This window comes from Nyctereutes procyonoides, unplaced genomic scaffold (assembly GCF_905146905.1).
Source record: "Nyctereutes procyonoides isolate TBG_1078 unplaced genomic scaffold, NYPRO_anot_genome, whole genome shotgun sequence".
Lineage (NCBI taxonomy): Eukaryota > Metazoa > Chordata > Mammalia > Carnivora > Canidae > Nyctereutes > Nyctereutes procyonoides.
The window spans coordinates 48,895,615-48,914,766 of NW_026575121.1; the positions used below are offsets into that span (position 1 = coordinate 48,895,615).

Genomic DNA, 19,152 nt, shown 5'->3' on the forward strand with positions numbered 1-19,152 from the left:
TACAAATTACTCTTCAAGTTTAATGAAGTGATAGCAAGTTAGCACTTTCCAGACTTATATTTATCTTACTACCTGGTGACTTGAATTTTATGGTTTCTAAACAAGGCAGTTATGACCAGGAAATTCAGCTCAGTGACAAAGGAGACACACTGTTATATTCATTCCTGCTGATGCTAGAGTCAAGGTTTATTACACTGTGCTGGGGAGGTCAGAAACTTGGGCCAAACCTACATAGAGAATTTTCTTAAGCTCTAAATCTTGATCCACTAATTGATGGGCTGCAGACTCTGGTGAGTTGCTTTGCCATCTCTTCTTCATGACCTTGTCTCCATCTGTAAAATACAACCTCATCACTGACTGAGAACGTTTCAAAGATGCCAAAAGATCCTTGGCATCTGGGTGTTCAAGATGTGCATCATATTTTCTTTCCTCGGTTATGTAAAAAGCAGCCTTGAAAACCCTTCAAGCAGAAAAAGCAACTATTTTGTTTCTTGTGGAAAGACTCCTCTTCCTGTCATCATTGAAAATATATGGAGCTGGGTGAAAATGAACTCACCTGATAGTCACTGGACACGCCAGAGGCAGGACCAGCATGTGCAATGAGAGCTGTCACTTGACATGGTTTTCTTTGTGATGATGGAAGTCGCAAAGAGTAAGTGCACAAATGGCTGCAAATGCACTGCTGGGATCAGTGACCACCTTGTCTCTGAGTATTCACCTCAAAAAAAAAAAAAAAGGCAAGGAAGCTGATGAAGATGGAACTCTTGATAAGAGTTGAAGAGAAAAGCCAGAGGCAATAAGGTGTCTACACACAGCTGGCAACAACTGGTAGAATTCAGAGCCAGACCATGGTGCAACAGTACATCTATGCAAATCCTCTGGCAGATGCGATGCCTAAACCTTCCTCTTGAAATCTGTATCATGGAAACATACACAGCAGCAGACAAAATGGTCTAATGATTCCCCATGTACCCATGGGTACATGTACCCATATATCCTTGCCTCAACAATTACCAACATTTGTCCATCCTGTTTCTACTCTTTCTTTTTTTCTCTAGTATTTTAAAGCACATTTCATATACCATATTATTTCACCTCCAGGCACTCCAATATCCTGCTCCTCCTAGGACTGTCAATAATAAATACCCAATATTCACTACCAGAAAATCAGCAATGTTATTTTTAATACAGATGTGGTACAGAATGTTTAATTACAGCAGGGCAGAGATTCTAGTTAAATAAAATTAAAAACCTTTATTTTCCCAAATATAAAATTACTAAATTAATGTCTCAAAAGAAAATATAACATGGTGAAAGTTTGAAAGTACACCACTATTCACCACAGGATTTATGATTTACCAATTACATACTCCACCACTTTGGCAAAAGGATGAAAATTTTAAAATAGTTTATAAACCTAACATAGCAAAGACTGTATACATCTCCATATTGCACTTTTTTATGTACAAGGATAAAACAGTAAAGTCAAGTATATTGCATATACTAAGAGCGGCACAAGTTTGTCACAATCGAACTTAATGCAGAAGCTGATGTGAAGAGTATTAAAAATGTAGAAATGTATGTACAGAATGAGAGACTGTATTAACAAACTATGTACATAACAATATACTACTTTTAAATTTTTAGCATAGTTTTGTTTATTAATAGAGGCCTTTGGTTCTAAACTGCTTGACTAGTTTTAAGCTCATGTAGTTTCTTAAGCTTTCATGTTTTTTAAATGCAAGTCTATGAATATAAAAGCACTAAACCTCCTGGCTCACTGGTACAAAAGTTACAATGGTCAGTTCCCTTAGGTCATCAAAAACTAGTCACAAAAATAGTTCTTGTATTCAACCTGAATGTGCCACAGGAAAAAAAAAAATATTTTCAAGATTCTCCAGCTTAGCCTAGAGGTGGAGGATACTCCAGCCTCAATTTCAGTGCTACCATCCCTGCTATGTACATTCCAGACCACTTGTTTTCTTGAGGCCATTTATTTTTAATACTACTCTTGTAAGGAAGAATAAAACCTCACTCCAGCTTAAGAGAGTCCATCACACACCTCTGTTAAGACATAATGAAAACTTGGAATATTGCCAGCAAGATTTAAAAAAATATGTGCACCCTCTCATGACTCCTCTAGAAAATCTGCTATGAAATAATAACAGTTCTTTATTTCCTTCTTCTCCCATCCACCTTCACTTCTCCTTGTGCTCGGTCTTTCCCAGGTCTTGCATGAGCCCAGTGAGTAGCTTTGGAGATCATCCTGAGTTTGCAAATGACAAAGCGAGTCCCCACATGTGGCCTGTGAGGCAAAATCACACAACTGAGGACGAGCTGGTCATCCCGTGAACCATGGTGCTTGTTGGAGTCCCACTGATGGCATTGAAGATGTGAAGGGAATTCGGTAAAACACTCGTCTTCTCCTCCAGCGGGCAAATCTTGAGGCACAGAAACACAACATTACCCAAGTGTAATGCCCCTAGTGACGTTTCTCAAAATGGTGTGTTTTATGTGACACAGGGTATCACCCAATGGTCACTGTTACCCGAAATGATGGCATGCATGCCCAGGGAGCTTGGCTTTGGCAGTTTGCAGAGGGATTGTGTCAGTTCATGTGGCAAATGGCCTTTTTCAGATCAGGATTATAAGGAGGAAGTCAAGAACAACCAGTTTCGTTTCCCTTACAAATCAGTGAATGGAGCCTTCTAGACTCATTAGGTGATAAGGCAGTGAAGGCGGTCTTACACATACTTGGCAGGGACACGACCTAGCCTTGTCCCTTGGAAAAGCTTTTTTTAAAACTGAATACTTAGCATACTGAATACTCTTCTGTTTCTCTACTGGCTCCTTTTCTCAGAGCCTTATGGATTTCCATCCTCAGAAGGAGATGGCCGCTGCCCCTCTGACCCTGGACAAGTCTCTTCACACTCAGTAATGCAGGGGAGAATTCTAGGGGCAAGCCTTGACCTACTGCTAGGTGGAAACTGAGAAGAAAATACACATTCAGAGGCTCCCCTGGAAAAGCTAAAAGCAAGTCTACTCCAGGTTACAACCTTTTCTTGCTTAAGGGTTCTAAAGTGTTTAATATTCACAGTTGTTGAGATAATGGAATGTTCAAGTTTAGAGCACAGCACTCTGCTCAAGGTCCAAATAACGTGGGAGTTTGTTTTATCATTATCAGTCCATAATTTTTTCCTTTCATCTTTTCTTGTGCCAAATGCTGGCACCCACTGATCAAACTCCCTGTTCTATAGGAATCTGCAAGCTCTGTGGAAAAGACCTTGAGTTTTCTCCAAAAACTTGTCCCCACGAGACCATCCCTTTCTGCTTAATTAGTCACCTATTTATTTCTTTCATCATTTCAATTTTTTCCTACTTTTCTCAGTATCCAGAAGAGGGTACCTCCCCTTTGCAAACACACTGTCCTCATGCCAACATCTGCGGTTGTTCAAACACAGTTCTAACACTATGTGTGGCAGTTTATCGAGGTTCAGAAAGATAAAATTAAAAAATGACATTACCATTCCATCTGATTGTGTTAGCATGGAGGAGGAAAAAAAGCACACAAGTTAAAGTGTGGACATTTAAGTTAGTTTCCCGTGACAGACTTTCCTAACTAGGTCATCACATGATAGGTTAACTGACTGACACAAGTAGTCCTGGCTTCCGTTTGCAAGACTGAAAGACAATCAGGTAAGGAACAGATAAAAATAGTTATGTGTGATGGAGGCGCTAACGTTAACTATGAAGACTGGCCTCATGACTTGGAAGAAGTCACTGTGGTTGATACAGAATGGACTCCTAAGAAAGTATGGACTGCCAGTACTCTGGCAGCTGCTGACACTCACTCAGCTGCCTGGCCAGCTGTCCTCTCTGACTAATCCTAATGAAAGGAACTCCTACAGGAAGGTGACAGTAGCTGTGTAACTGGGAAAGATGCCCATAATGATGGGGAGTAGCCATGAAGAATCCACGGAGGCTCCCAGGACAGTGGTAAATAGTCAAAATCTGAACAGCTGTTTTTTTTAAATGACTAAAGACATTTAATGCAACAAAAAATTCCTTAAACTAGGCTGGTAAATTTTGGTCTTTCAAAGGATTGGGTTAATAAAAAAGTCTTTAGAAAAAATATGGGTATTTCTTTCTTATGTGAGTTTTGTTTTGAACTAGATTAGGGTGGGGAAGGACAGAGCTTCGAACCATGGTCATCTCTGAGAGTGACACAAGGGAGATGGGTGGTGCTCTCCCCTGGTCGTATTGGCTAGTAACAGGTGGGTGAGTTGGTAGCCATTCCCCAAGTAACCTGTATTCAGAAAGTAGCAGGATGTAGCATGCTACGTTATTCTTTAGATATTAAAATTCTAGAAGGTTTAGGCCATCACAGGGTGTATCTGAGAGCCCAATTAATGTGTGCCTACTAATAACAATGAGAATGCCAGCATGGCACCTACTTGTTCATGCATGATTTCAGAAAGCTCTTTTGCCATCTCCCTGTAGTTGGCCTTCATTTCTTCCTGGTACTCTAACTGGTCCTCTTTGATCAGCCGCTCGTTTACTGCTAAGGCTTGACCGCAAGCTTCCACAAATTGCCTAAAATGGTATGAGAGGGGGAAATAAAGAAAAGGGTGTTGAGGATAAAGAGTGAGCCCAATAGGTAGTATCTCTTTCTTGAATGAGCATAGAAATGACTGATATTTGAAGAGAGAAAGACATTTTCAGTGTGTTTTACCTGAAAACTTCTTTAAGCAACTTCACTTTGTTGTCAGGGTATCTTTTTGTGTTTGTGTCATCTAAGAAAGCTCGGGCATATGCTAGTGGACCTGCGTTGACCTAGATAAAGAACAAAGATTTAAAATTATGTTCGAATAAAAATGACCATTATCATTGATTTGGTCAGGTTCTAAAAATGCTGTTTGAGTTAGTTATGACCTCTACCCTCTAGGAACTGACAATCCAAAAGACGAAACCACAAATAAAGCCTTTGTTGTTACATGTCATTTGATGTTATCACTTCAGACATCATCAGGGCACTTGAGATGGTGGCACACTTTATGAAGGAATAAGCAAAGTTGGGAAAACTGACTCATCTTTTCAAGGTTTAACATCCAATAAGTAAAACACCAAAGATCAGAGCCCAAGTCTTCCCACTGGTATTTGTGCTACTCTACACTGAACTAAAGGTCCATCTGGTGAGTTCAGTGAAAAACTGAAGGATATAAATATAGTATATTGGCCAGTTTTTAAAAACCAACCATTTACCTCCTTGAACTGTATAGATAGGCATGAGCAAACTGACTTGCTACCTTCAAATGAAGTAACCATTTGAAATGTGCTGGAATGCCAAAGAGTAGGGGCATTTAGCAACCAGAACCAGAACCCTGCATCTCTCAATTAGCTAAGAAGAGCTCTCTGTAGTTGGGTAAGTCAAGATACATGGGTATGTGTAGAGCAGGAAGGTTAGACCCACTGGATGGGAAGGAGAAAGCCCCACGCCTCTGAGACAGCGTGAGAAACAGCTTAACCACATGAAGGAGCTGGGCTGTGATTCTGATCCACAGTGGACAGGACTTGTGCAGTATGGACAGGAGAACCAGAGGTGGGGGGGGGAGACAGGGGGCCACAGTGGTGGGAAGTAGGCCCTTCAAGACAGGAACAACTAGCTAACCTTCTGTGACGATTGCAGGTGTCATTACACTGGTATTTCATGGAGTGGTGTTGTATGTTAACGACTTGAACATGACTGAAATGACCAATTATCCAAAATAACAGAATCTACTCAATAATTTTAAGGACATGTAAAGAGAAAAGCTGACAAGACTTCATAAGGTCTAACATAATCAGATCTTGGAGTACAGCCACCCTGATGGCTCTGTCCTATATAAGAGGAACCCCAGAGAGGCTCTTAATGAAAGAATTACAGAAATATAGAAATAAAATGGTAAAGTTCATTTCCTATGGCTGCAATTTGTTATTATTACCTTGGTGGGCACACGTGTATAAAAATCTCCTTATCATGGAATGATGATCTTTGCTTTTTAAGATGACTGGTTATTTATAAAACTCTAAGGCCACTGTTAAATGGCAGGGCACATTTTGCCCTTTAGAAAGCTTGGTCTGTCCAGCCTCACCCTTTACTGGAGCCACACCCCTCTGCTGGTGTTCTGATAGAGGCTGGATGTTCCTAAGCTATGTTATTGAGTGGTTTTGTTTTTTAGCTACAGAAAATTGTGACCTCTGACCCCATTATATAATCACTCATGTGCTGGAATATTTATCATATTCACTTGATAACTTATTTTGGTATTTAAGTCTTTCAGATCATGAGGGAAGAGGTTGAAACATGTTAAGTACTTCTGTGGTGAATGACATTTAGAAAACATTAGGCAACAATCCAGTATGGATTTGATAAAAAGGTGACAAGAACTGATTCTAGAAAATGAACCAAAAAACCCCTAACACACATTACAGTCCACATGCAACTTTCATAAATGCACCCATTTTGAAAGAGAAAAGATTGGATATAAGGATAGGTGTATATGTATGTGTGTGCATGTAAAGCATATGCTAGAATTATATATATATTCTTAAAATCAAAGTAAGAAGCATACTAATCACTAGAAGAAGGTGATTTAACATTTACCAATTTCCTAGGAAATCATAAAAGATACTTAAAAATCAGGTATTTTGAAGTATAATATACAAACAAAAAGGTACATCTATCATGAGTGTATAGCTTGTTGAATTTTCACAACTGGACACATATGTGTAATCAGGACTTAGATCAAAGATGATCTTCTCCATAAATGGTGCACGTTGCTTAGATAGCTAAATGGAAAAAAATGTATCTTGACCCTTATCTGTTATACATACAAAAATCAATTCTAGATGGATTGCAGATCTATATAGGAATGCTAAACAAAGGAAGGAAACATAGACTGCTTTTGAGACAGATTTAAGAACCAAGTTCTTAGAGAGAACACAAAAATGCTACCAATTAAGGAAAGGAAATATTAATTTCCTTTAAGGAAATATTAATTTTCCAATAAGGAAAAATTAATTAATTTATACTAAAATGAAGAATTTCTGTTAGTCAAAACATATCATTAAGAGAGTGAAACTTAGGGTACTTTTTCAGATATGATTTTTATAGAAACCAGAAAACAACAGTTTTGTAAGGAAACCTACAGCTATGTACACTTCTTTATATTTAGAAGAGTCTTGATGCTTCTGGTTTGGCCCCTAGAATTTCCCAAACTGAAAAATCAGGTTGGTGTGGAGAGCTCTCTCTCAGCTAGCTGTCTCTCAGACAGCTCAGGGGACACTCTTACAAGTTGGGTCAGGTGGGGGACTTCATTCTACTGCCCCCCTCTGGTATCAGAGGAAACTGCATAGATACTAGAAGGTAACTGGGATCACCAGGTAAGCTAGGAAGCTACACTTGACCTTGCTGGAATTGAAATTTACCAAGGTCCAGATGAGCCTTTGCACCTTTTACCCTGGGGTTTGCTTTGCCCAGCACCTGGCTCACCTGAACGCTCACACTGCCTTGGAGTTTGAGCTGCAGTTTGATCATGTCCACTTCGGCTGAGGAGCACAGTTGCCGGAGCTCGGCCACCTTCTTACTCATCTCATCAATGGCCACTTCGATGGGGTTCAGGTCGGTGTGGTGCTGGTACATGACGGGGATCCGCTTTTTCACATAAGGGAAGCAGTGTATTGCTGTGGAGGAATGAATCCCAGAATTATTATGCAGCTTGCACAATCTTTATTATTATTGAGGCAGAAGTACTTAGTATTTTCATTTTATAGATAAGGAACCCAAAGCTTGCCAAAGGCACATGCCAGTATTTTGTGGAACAGACTATTGTCTTCCTTTATCTCTGCATATGTTTAATGACAGGCTGTATCATATGAAGACAAGAGAGTTGGGTCCTTTTAACCTTTAGTGTGAGAAGTGTGTGTTTGAAGAAATTTATCATTCCCTGCTCAATTTTCTTTTTTTTTTTTAAAGATTTTATTTATTTATTTATGAGAATATACAGAGAGGAGACACAGAGGCGGAGACACAGGCAGAGGGAGAAGCAGGCTCCATGTAGGGAACCCGACGTGGGACTCGATCCTGGGTCTCCAGGATCATGCTCTGGGCTGAAGGTGGTGCTAAACCGCTGAGCCACCCAGGCTGCCCCCTGCTCAATTTTTTTAACCATAAATGCTTTACCTTCCTTGAAGTTGTGAGATTTGAAAGAGCTAGTATAAGATGGCTTGGAAGATATAAAGAACAGTACACAGTTCTGAGATATCACAGAACAGATTTTAAGTCCTGAAAACTGTTCCGTAAACAAATCCTTGAGAAAATTATTTCTCCATAGATCTTTGAATCACATGCTTGAGTTTGCACAAATCAGAGAAATCCATGAAAAATATCAAGTGAGAATATATTTCCAAGCAAAGTATTTTATGAACCAGAAATTCACAAACTGTTGAAATCACACTAATAATATATTTTGAAACATAAATGAATAAAAACAGAAACAAAAATATTTACTTTTTCTTGTACTTTTTTTCCTACAAAAAGCCAATCAGTATTGTTTTTCATTTATCACAACAAGATATCTGAACATATCAACACCAAAGAGTTAGTTTAAAAATGAATAGAATAATGGCTGGTTCTAATTTGGGTCTGTGTCACATTTCTAACTTGCTGCTTTACAAGATATATGAGTATCTATAATATCTATTTAATATATATTTATGAATGGACATGAATAGGCTTAACAGCTTCTTTTATTTTTTAACAAAAAGTAAGATGGGAGTGTTATGTTTGGATCACTGCTATTTAATAAGTGGCTGGGGAGAGTTTACTTAGAAAGGACAAAATGAGAAAACAGGGCCAGCGCCATGTAGTGCACAGTTCAGATGGGCCATCCAGGGTTCGGAAAAGTGAGAGGTGTTTAACCTGCTGCAGCTTTGACTGTCATACCCCTACAGACTTGTTCTAGACCCTAAATGTTTTTTTTTTAAATAAATTTATTTTTTGTTGGTGTTCAATTTACCAACATACAGAATAACACCCAGTGCTCATCCCATCAAGTGCCCCCCTCAGTGCCTGTCACCCATTCACCCCCACCCCCCGCCCTCGTCCCCTTCCACCACCCCTAGTTCGTTTCCCAGAGTTAGGAGTCTTTATGTTCTGTCTCCTAAATGTTTTTTTTTTTTTTTTAATCAGTCTAAGGCCAAAGGTCTACTCTCCTATTTCTTTTACATTCCTTATGGATACAGTTTTTAAATTATAGCACTAGGATTGATAAATCTTCTTTGAATTTAACACTTCTTTGATAGTGTGACAAGAACCGGGCCTTGCTGTTTTCCAGCCAGGGAACCAGAGGTGTACTTGGATGTGCACAGAAAGTGTTTTTTTTTTTTTTTATTATTTTTATAGATTTTATTTATTTGCGAGAGAAAGAGAGCATGAATGGGGAGAAGCAGGCTCCTCACTGAGCAGGGAACCCAATACGGGGCTCCAATCCCAGGACCCTGGGATCATGACCCAAGCTGAAGGCAGACGCTTAGCCCACTGAGCCACCAAGACGCCCCCACAGAAAGTGCTTTATAGATAAGTGCCACTGCAGTGGATTTGTAAGTACTGTGGAAGTGCTTCATAAGACTACTAGCCATTTCAAAACACACATGATTGGTATAATCACAGTATTTTTGAGTGCTATGTTGTAACAGCACCATTGTTTCAGAAAGAAAAACTGATTTCAAAGATGTTTGTGAGGTGTCCATGGGCTATATGGATTTCACTCAGCATAAAATTCCTGAGTGTTGTGATAGTACCTGGAGACTTAGAGGAGCAAAGGAGAGTATAATACAGAAAACTGAGAGTCTGTGTCTGAGCCACCAGGTCCATGAGAGCTGGGACTCCCCCTGCCTTCCTTGTTGGCTCCAACTTTCCTCCTCTCCCTCAGAGTCACTCATCCCATATGAATGTGCTGGGTACAAGCACCCACATCACTGGTCTTTGCCCTGACAGCAACTTCTCCCTCCAGACGTTTGCATGGTCTACCCCCTCACCTTCTTCAAGTCTGGATTGGTGTCACCTCCCTCGGCTACCCCATTTAAACTGCAACCCTCCCCAGTCAATCTCACATTCCTGATTGTTGGAAGTGAATGTGTGTCCTAGACAAAAGCAAAAGGCACAGGTACATTTACCATTATGTTTATAGCTTATTGTCTGTCTCCTCCTGCTAGAAGAGTTTAGACTGGACAGATCTTGATTTTGTTCTTATACCAGGTTGGAACACTGCCAGTGCTCCATAAATTCTGCTGAATTAATGAATGTGTTACCACCCAAATGGCTAAATGAAAGAGCAAAATGGCCTGGATGGTGGAGGATTAGATGACTGACTGAGCGAGCCATCATGTTACTTAAAAAAAAAAAAAAAATGGCTGGACCTTGTGTTGGGCAGCCCTTTCAGGAGGATGAGGAAGAGATGGCTGAGAGATATGGGTGCCTGCACAGTCTGGCAAGACCGAATAGAACATGAGGAGCAGGAGAATATTTCTTCCCTGAGTGGGAGTCTTGGCAGAATTTGGAAGATGCTGGAATAGCGACTGGAAGAATCTCCACAGCAGTTCTACAACAGGGGGAGGGAGGGGTCAAGTAGGGAGGCAGGCTCAGACATTTACAGCAAAGGGGCCTGCAGGGTGATCACTACGTGTTCCATATGACCCTACAACTGCAGCGAAGTGGCTGATCTATCCAGGGAAGTGAGCCTTTACCGGGTTCAGAGGGCAGGGAGGCCCAGGGCTCCACCAGAGCCTGGACAGTCAAAGGTCTGGTCTGAAATAAAGCAATGGAAGAAGAACCTAAAGGCTTAATAACATAAGGGGAAACTCTCAAGTTCAAAGTCTTCAGAATATTCTGCTCTGTGTATCTTTAACTGAAGGTTGATATAGAGCTTACGTGCTTTTAAAGATGTTATTTATTTATTTATAGAGACAGAGAGAGAGAGCATGCAAGCAAGTAGGGGGAGAGGCAGAGGGAGAAGGAGAAGGAGAATCCTAAGCAGACTCCCCGCTGAGCGTGGAGCCTGATGTGGGGCTCCATCTCACGACCCTGAGATCATGACCTGAGCTGAAATCAAGAGTTGGACACTCAACTCAACTGAATGAGCCACCCAGGCGCCCCTAGCTTATGTGTTTTTACTAGCATTTTTACAACCTGCTCTCGAAATCTTTATGCTGCTCAATACTATGCTTTCGATATTTTGAGATCTTTCAGGGTTAAAACTGTATTTTTTCTTTCCCCTTTGGCTCATCAGCAACCTCAAATGGCAAAGGGTTCAATGGTGGATAAGATCCAGGAAAGTAAATACATTCTTTCCCCTCTGGGGAATAATTTACAAAGTTCTTTAACACAAGGTGGGTAGTATAACTCTCATATTACAGATAAGAAAGTAAGTGACTTGCCCAAGATCACATAGTGAAGACTGACCCAGGTCTGCAGGACTCAGGCTCATGCTCTATTCTGCCCCCATGTTCTCATCCTCACAGCCGAGCCAATAACCTGCATGTCTACTTTACCTCTCTCTGCAGTGGGGATACTTTCTGTCTCCTCTGTTCTGGCAGGTAGGGACCTTTGCTCATGTTAAGCTAATCAAAAATATTTTCCTGACAAAATGGTAAACTGTAACCCTGAAGGAAATCTGGCCAGAAAACACCCTATGGTAATAACTGTTTATGAATCAGTAATGCTACCTGAGCAGAATAATCCTAATAAAAATTCCTGACCCTAACTCATCAGTGAACTTGGTTTATTTAAAGCAGCAACACAATCACCTGGGGGCTTGCTAAACACAGCTAGCTGGGCCCCAGACCCAGAGTTTCTGATTCAGTAGGGCTGGGTGGGGCCTGAGAATCTGTGTTTCTCCTAAGTTCCCTGATGATGCTGATGCTGCAGGACCAGTAACAGTGTGATAAGCAGTGATTTAAAGTCATGACAGCTATAGAGATAAACACCATAAGCTAGCAAAATGACTCCACCTAGAAATGTAGTTATCTTGTCTAATAAGGAGAATTTGCTACTGTGTCCATTAGAAAAACAACTCACTTATATCTGGGGAGGTGCTACCATTTTTAGGGACAAAATTGTGCTTTACACATTATTTTTACTCTAAAAGCAGGACTAGATGCTCTTTATGAATGTAGGCTTTTTTTTTTTTTAACTTTTATCTCTGTTCCTTCCTAGGAAGGGTAAAAAAATTCTCTGTAATATGCTATTCTAAGCTATTTTACAATGAGTCATAGTCTTTTTTTTTTTTTTTTTTTTTACTGAGATACAAATTCACCCATCAAAAGTGTCCAATTCAGCAGTGGGAGAGGAGCCTCATGTGAGATGTGGCATCTTAACGGTGTTCCTTCCACTGGTCATTACAGGGGTCCATATGATTGGCCATGCAGAACAGCCAGCAACATCAACCTCTCGACAAGCCATACATGATTTCCTGGTTCAGCTTAACTATCACTCTTTGAAATACTGGATGTAGACATAACTGGCTTTCTAAGCAGATCTTCTCACTGATTTTTTTTTTTTTTTAAGTCAAGAAAGTTCTATTTTAGGTTATCCTAGTCAGGGTGCTGACCCTAATCCAAGAGCAAGTGGGTCAAGCTCCCCTAAAGAAAGTAAAAATGACTTCCAAGATGACTCTAAACTCTTAGGAACTGGGAAATGATGCAAAACACATTTCTGAGAATGGTTATTGATGGTTAAACTGTGTCAAAGATCTAATAAAACTTAGTCACAGGGACGCCTGCGTGGCTCAGTTGATTAAGCATCTGCCTTTGGCTCAGGTCATGATTCCAGGGTCCTGGGATTGAGCCCCATGTTGGGCTCCCTACTCAGTGGGGAGTCTGCTTCTCCCTCACCCTTTGCTGTTCCCCCTATTTGTGCTCTCTCATTCTCTCTGTTAAATAAATAAATAAATAAAACCTTAAAAAAACAAACAAACATAGTCAGTCAAATGGATACCCTCTGAATGCAGTGAGCTTCCTGGTAGTGGAGATTTTCAAGCTGAGGTTGTCCAGCCAACCTCTCAGAGATGAGGTGGAAGGGCTCCAGTCTCATATCCCATTTATTCACTCAGCCTAAAATCTCAGAGCAGGTTCATGCTGGGACCTATGTGATAAAGATATGGAAGGGGTCCCTTCCTGTGAGGGGGCCATGGAACTGTGTGCAGGGGCTCTTAGGGCCCTGGGCCTAAGGAGTGAGTCCACATGGTTTCAGACAGTATGTAAATCACCTGAAATTGTGTGCAAAAGCACTCTGAGGAGGTAAGGGCCCACTGCTTTCATCAGATTCTAAAAAGGGCCAGTGACTTGACTTTGGATATGAACTTCTGGTCTAGTAGTAGAAGGAAATGCTAACAGATCAGTAGAAAAAGGTCAGAAGTATTCCAAAGTAAGCATAAGATAAATTTAAACTGAAACGGATCTGTGAGGAAAGTTAACTAAGCTCGAAGGGCCCTTCATTCTTCAAGATTCCGGATTCTTCTGGAGAACTCTTTATCTCAGTGTCCAGGCTAATGTCTGCATGTAACTCTTCAAGGAAGAGGCCGGAGAGACAGTACCTGTCAGTATGGTGCGCCGTTTGCACTGCTCCTCAACCCCGCCCTGTCTCTTCCCCGTCTGAGTGAAGGGCATCTCAAACATGAAGCGGCGAATGTTATGAGATCGCTCAAACTCCGTCTTCCTTTCTTGCAATTCTTTCTCATCGAAGAATGGGATCACATGAGTCACCTGGATGTATGCATACTTAGAATCCAGATCCTTCGGGTTGACCTTTAAATGAATAAAAAAAATGGAGACTGGTGCAATGCTATTTGAAGGACTCTTTCCAAGCACCCCTAAGCTTATCTCTCTACTTTTTATTAATAAAAGATTTGGAGCAGCACCTGGGTGGCTCAGTTGATTAAGCATCTGACTCTTGATTTGGGCTCAGTCATGATCTTGTGAGATTGAACCAAACACGACCACCCCTTGGTCTCCGCATTACTCAGCAGGGAGTCTGCTTGTCCCTCCCCTCTGCTCCTCCCTACACTCATGACATGTGTGCATGTGCCCCCTCTCTCTCTCAAATAAATTTTTAAAATAAATAATGATTTGGAAAAATTTAGAAAAGTTGAAATAGTACAACCCCCTTATACCCACTGCTTAGAACAATTGCTAATGCTTTGTTTCAAATACACACACTCATATACACGTGTGCATGCATACTTACACATAGACATTTTTTTTTTTTAGCTGAACCATTTCAAAGGAAATTATATCCATCATGCCACTTCAGCCAGGATCTCCTAAACATGAGGACATTCTCCTCCAAGACCATAATATATTCTACTTAATAAAATTAATTTAATTCCATAATATTACTCAGTACCCAGTCCATTAAAGTTTCTAAATGTAGCTATTTGTGTTTGAACCAGAATCTAATCAATGATCATATTTAATCTAGAATTTTCCACTTTTTTTTTCATGACTTTGAATTTTTTTAAGACATTACAGTATTTTTCTTGCTGAATGACTCCCTATGTGGATTTTTCTGCTGGGTTCCCGAACTATATTTTTACATTTTTGGCTTAGAGAAAAAAATGTTTATTTTAGTAACAATGTTTAACACATAGAACCTCAAGTTGTAATTAATCTGTAGACAGATTAGATGTAAACAGATGTGGATGAATTAATTTAATACAGGTACAGACTAATCTAAGACTCATCTAACCGTAAGTTTAGCTCCTGATGAACTCAGCACACAAATGCTTTTACAATTGCATCGCTACAATTAGCGGTGCTCTAACATCTGTGACCTGCCAAAACATGAAACGTAGGCATTTCCCATACAAGCACAACAGCTAATTTATTAGGGAGACAAATCAGTTTTACACATATGAATCCTATTTAAGCTTGTAGGGCAATAAAAGAGGGTCTGACAAATGACTACAGAGAATTTGGAGACAATTCTGGAGTTGGGGCCAGCAAACGAATAAGGCCAAGAAGGTTTTGTCAGTCTCAAGTTATCAGGCATCGCTGTCCTCTCTACAAGGATGTGTGTGAAGAAAAATGAAAAATAGATGCGAACATGCCTAAAACTTTGGAATTTGAGAAAGCACAACAATTCACGAGTTATTACTTCTATTAGAAACAGCCATGTGGCCAATCACTGTTAACTGTACTCAAACCTATGAAATATAACTCTCCTTAGTGGAAACAATTTAAAAGCAGTGCAAATACACATGCTTGCCTATCTTCTCAGTGGTATTTCCCTAGTCTTTCATTTCCAAAGTTGTATGTACATATCAGCAGAAGGAGCAGAGGATCGGTATTTGGGGGAAGAAAAATGCACGAGAGCCCAGAGAAGAGGTTATAAGGTTAAAGCCACAAGTTGACCCAGAAAAAGGTTATAGTTTGAGAGAAGGCAAATCAGACGTGATTTGATCTAAGAAAAAAGTAGGTCTTCATAAGGTTGTATTGAGGTTTCTGCTTAAAAACAGACCAACAATGCATGTTTGTCCCTTTCCTTTGTGCAACTCTGTTAAGATTCAGTGCAGAATTAACCTGTGAGCACCAAGCAAAGAGGAGAGAAGACAGCAGTGAGTGAGAACGTTTACTGAATTTCTGAAAGGTGTTTCCATGGAGGTGTGCTACCCAACTTCGTAGAAAGATGGTTTTCCCATGCAGGTGAAAAGAGAGTTCTGAGGAAAACAGCACTTAGTGTTGATAGAAGTTCTAGTCTCAGTCCCCACAGACAGGGGTAGCCAGTGAGTCAGAGCACGTCTTAGAAGCCTGCTACTGCAGACAGAATGTCTGCAACCCCTGGCCCCCAACTTAATCTCCAATGTGATGGTTTTGAGAGGCAGGAGGTGACTAGGTCATGAGGGTGGAGCCCCCATGAGTGGGTTCATGTCCTTATTATAGGGGCCCCACAGAGCTCCCTCACCCGTTCCACCATGTTAGGACACTGTGAGGAGACGGTGGTCTGTGAATCAGGAAGAAGGACCTCACCAGGCACAGCATCTATTGGCGCCTTATCTTGGGACTTCCCAACTGCCACACTGTGAAAGGTTTCTGTCGTGTGGAAGCTGTGCTGTGTAGGGTGTCTGTAACAGCAGTCTGAATGGTCTCATGTCCACAGAGGACTGGCAATGGGTTAGGGTGACCGGGAGAGGTGGAAGCTGGAAACCAGGGCAAGTGGCCAAAGTCTATTTGGGGTGGTAAAACTCCAGGTTCCTACTCCCTGCCTCGTAAGAGAGAAGAGGTTGCTTCTTGGAGAAACTGGTCTGGAAAATGCGTATGGAAAATGGTTTACCAGTTTCAGCAGAAAGCAGGGGCAAGGTACAGAGCAGAACACAGGGTAAGCAGGTTGAAGCTTGCAGGTTGAATGTGGGACCTTTAACCTTTGCTCATGTCCTGCATCCAGAACCCAGAATTACCTGCTTCCTTGTCCTCTCTCTACCACTTGGGCAGAAAACTGGAAGACTCTTCCCTGAAGAACAAAAGGACCTCAGGGAAACAGATTTCTGAGTCTAGGGACTCCAAAGCAGGGCTCAGGATGCAAAAGGAACTAGGGATTCTCCAAAACAGTGAACTTGGAAGGACCGGAGAGTTTATCATTGCTGGAAATTGAGCAGGTTTTAGTTTGCTTAATATTGAATATTTTTGTTTGCTTAGTATTTAATATTTACTTATTTACATTATTTTTTATTTTTTAAAAAAGATTTACTTATTAATTTTAGAGAGAGAGTATGTGTGTGCGGGCGTGAGCAGGGGGAGAAAATCTTCAAGCCGATTTCCTGTTGAGCACCAAGCCTCACACGGGGCTCAATCCCATGACCCATGAGATCATGACCTGAATCGAAACCGAGAGTCAAATACCTAAGCTCCTGAGCTACCCAGGCACTCCAATTTTTATTATTTTTAAATTGAAGTATAACTGACAAGATTATATTCATATCAGGTGTATAATATAGTGATTCAGCATCTCTATACATTATGCTGTGCTCACCATCTGCACTATACGACACCATCTGTACCATACAACACTATAATAGTATCACTGACTGTATTCCTTATGCTGTGCCTCTTAACTGGAAGCCTGCATCTCCTCTTCCCCTACAGCCATTTTGTCCATCCCCCCCCCACCTTCCCTTCTGGCAAACATCAGTTTGTTCTCTGTATTTATGGGTATGATTCTGCTTTTTGTTTTTTATTTATTTGTTTGGCTTTTTAGAGAGCAGGGGGATATTTTTAATGCAAAAAACCAGGAGCTCTATCTCAGCCTGAATTTCAGGAAGCAAAGGGATACTCAACTTCCTGGAGATATCCAGAGAACAGTGGGACACATAAATATACAGGAGACTCGTGTAGTTTCAGAAATGGTCTTCATGAGAGCAATACAGCAGAGGGCAGCCTCTCTAAATATAAAGTAGGTCTCATTCCCACAAATGTGCTGGTCTCTTAAGCTCTTTCCTTGGCCTGTCCGTCTGCCTATCTGTCTGTTCATCATCCTACTGAAAATGGTATATCTTCTCAGATGTTATTTTGTAAAAGAATATCTTCTTAAAATGATGAAATCTTTACTTAATGTAGAACATCAGAAAGCATAGAAAGGTGTCAAGAAGAAAAAAAATACCCTTGCTACTCAAGGCCAATCATTCTTAATTTTTCCTGTTTTGTCCCCCATACACATTTATGTATATGACCAATCATACATAAGCAATCAGTATAGTATTATATTGCTACAAAATATTTCCAAACATGGTCATACCTTGCCAGAATCCTGTATCATTTTGACATTTTCAGAACCGAATTTATCAGAGTAGAGTTTAAGGAGTCTCTGGGAAATTTCTGACAGAGGCGTGAGTTTGGGTTCTTTGTAAATATACTCTTTTCCATCTTCATCTTCAAAGAATCCCTGTGACATAAAGCACAATTAGAGCTATTTCCAACCATAAACCCCAGGTTTACCACCCAGGAAGGATTCTCGTGTTATAAGGGTTAAAAAAAAAAAAAAAAAAAAAAAAGGCAGGGAGAGGGGAGGATGATTCTAAAATAAAATCCTACTTAAACAGGCTTTCCGAAGAGGAAGGAAAATGATAATAATGTGAAGTTGGAGTACAAAGATAAAGGAAAACACACAAAACTGCAAACTCATTCCAGAATGCTGTCATTAAGTATTGAGTGAAATGGAGGATCAGGAACTCAAGACTGTTCTCTTGGGATCTAATGATGGGATTCAAGCCTGTTTCACATTCCCAAGAAGCAGAGCTCAGTAAGAAATGATTCAGCAGCCTGCTCCAGGCAGGCCTCAGAAATGCACACACACTCCCCTTCACTGGCCGCCCCCATTTATATAGGACTTTAGGACATAAACAGAAAAACATTCCAGTCCAGAGCAGATTTGGCACAAGTTATCGTGTAAGTTCTATTTTACTTTACTTATGAGAAAAATATGAAAGGGCTGGAGCATAATATCAGAAAATATTTTCACTATCACCAGTTAGCATGTGATTTAGCACTAATCATGTCTGTCCAAGGCTTAGGATTGCATGGGAAGTGAAAAAGGTTGAAAATTTTAAAGTTCAGATTGGGGTTAATATTTGAAATAAATTTTAAAAAAAGTTTCTGATCTTAAATAAAAGAGAAAATGGTGCAAAAAAAACACAATATATTAAAAAAAATGCAGGCTAACATGAGACAAATAACACCCACATCAAACTAGGGAGTTTAGATGCAGTAATTTCACTACATTACTTGCTTTTTACGCATTTACTATAATTACCTCCACATCTGTTTCACTGTCTGTAAACTGGTATTGCTATAAAGTTATAAAAGACATAACAGGATAAATTGAAGGTTATATAATGCTCATAGAAAACCACACACCCTAAATAAATGGATTATAATTTAATATCATTTAATTATGTTAGAGACTTGGAGGTTAAACTTCAGTTAAATTTAAATGAACCCTGTTCTACAGGGTTTTCTGAACTATGACAATGGTAAATATACTTGTGGAGATATTATACTACAAAAGAGATGCACAGGGAACAAAGGAAACCAGAACATCTTAATTTTGGTTTTAAAACATGCAGT

The 19,152-nt window shown here is 40.2% G+C and overlaps 1 protein-coding gene across 15 annotated transcripts in view; it reads right to left on the reverse strand.

The window, feature by feature from the left end:
- Positions 1 to 1,234: 1,234 nt before the first annotated feature.
- DOCK9 (dedicator of cytokinesis 9) overlaps positions 1,235 to 19,152 on the reverse strand; it is a 277,563-nt gene continuing 259,645 nt past the window's right edge. For all 15 annotated transcript variants that reach the window (XM_055336137.1, XM_055336149.1, XM_055336142.1 and 12 more), the window contains 6 exons: positions 17,825 to 17,971; positions 13,632 to 13,842; positions 7,532 to 7,722; positions 4,733 to 4,833; positions 4,455 to 4,593; positions 1,235 to 2,441 (listed from right to left, as the gene is read on the reverse strand). In XM_055336137.1, coding sequence (XP_055192112.1) covers positions 2,319 to 2,441; positions 4,455 to 4,593; positions 4,733 to 4,833; positions 7,532 to 7,722; positions 13,632 to 13,842; positions 17,825 to 17,971 — 912 coding nt within the window. In that variant the 3' untranslated portion in view covers positions 1,235 to 2,318. The remainder of the gene's footprint in view (positions 2,442 to 4,454; positions 4,594 to 4,732; positions 4,834 to 7,531; positions 7,723 to 13,631; positions 13,843 to 17,824; positions 17,972 to 19,152) is intronic.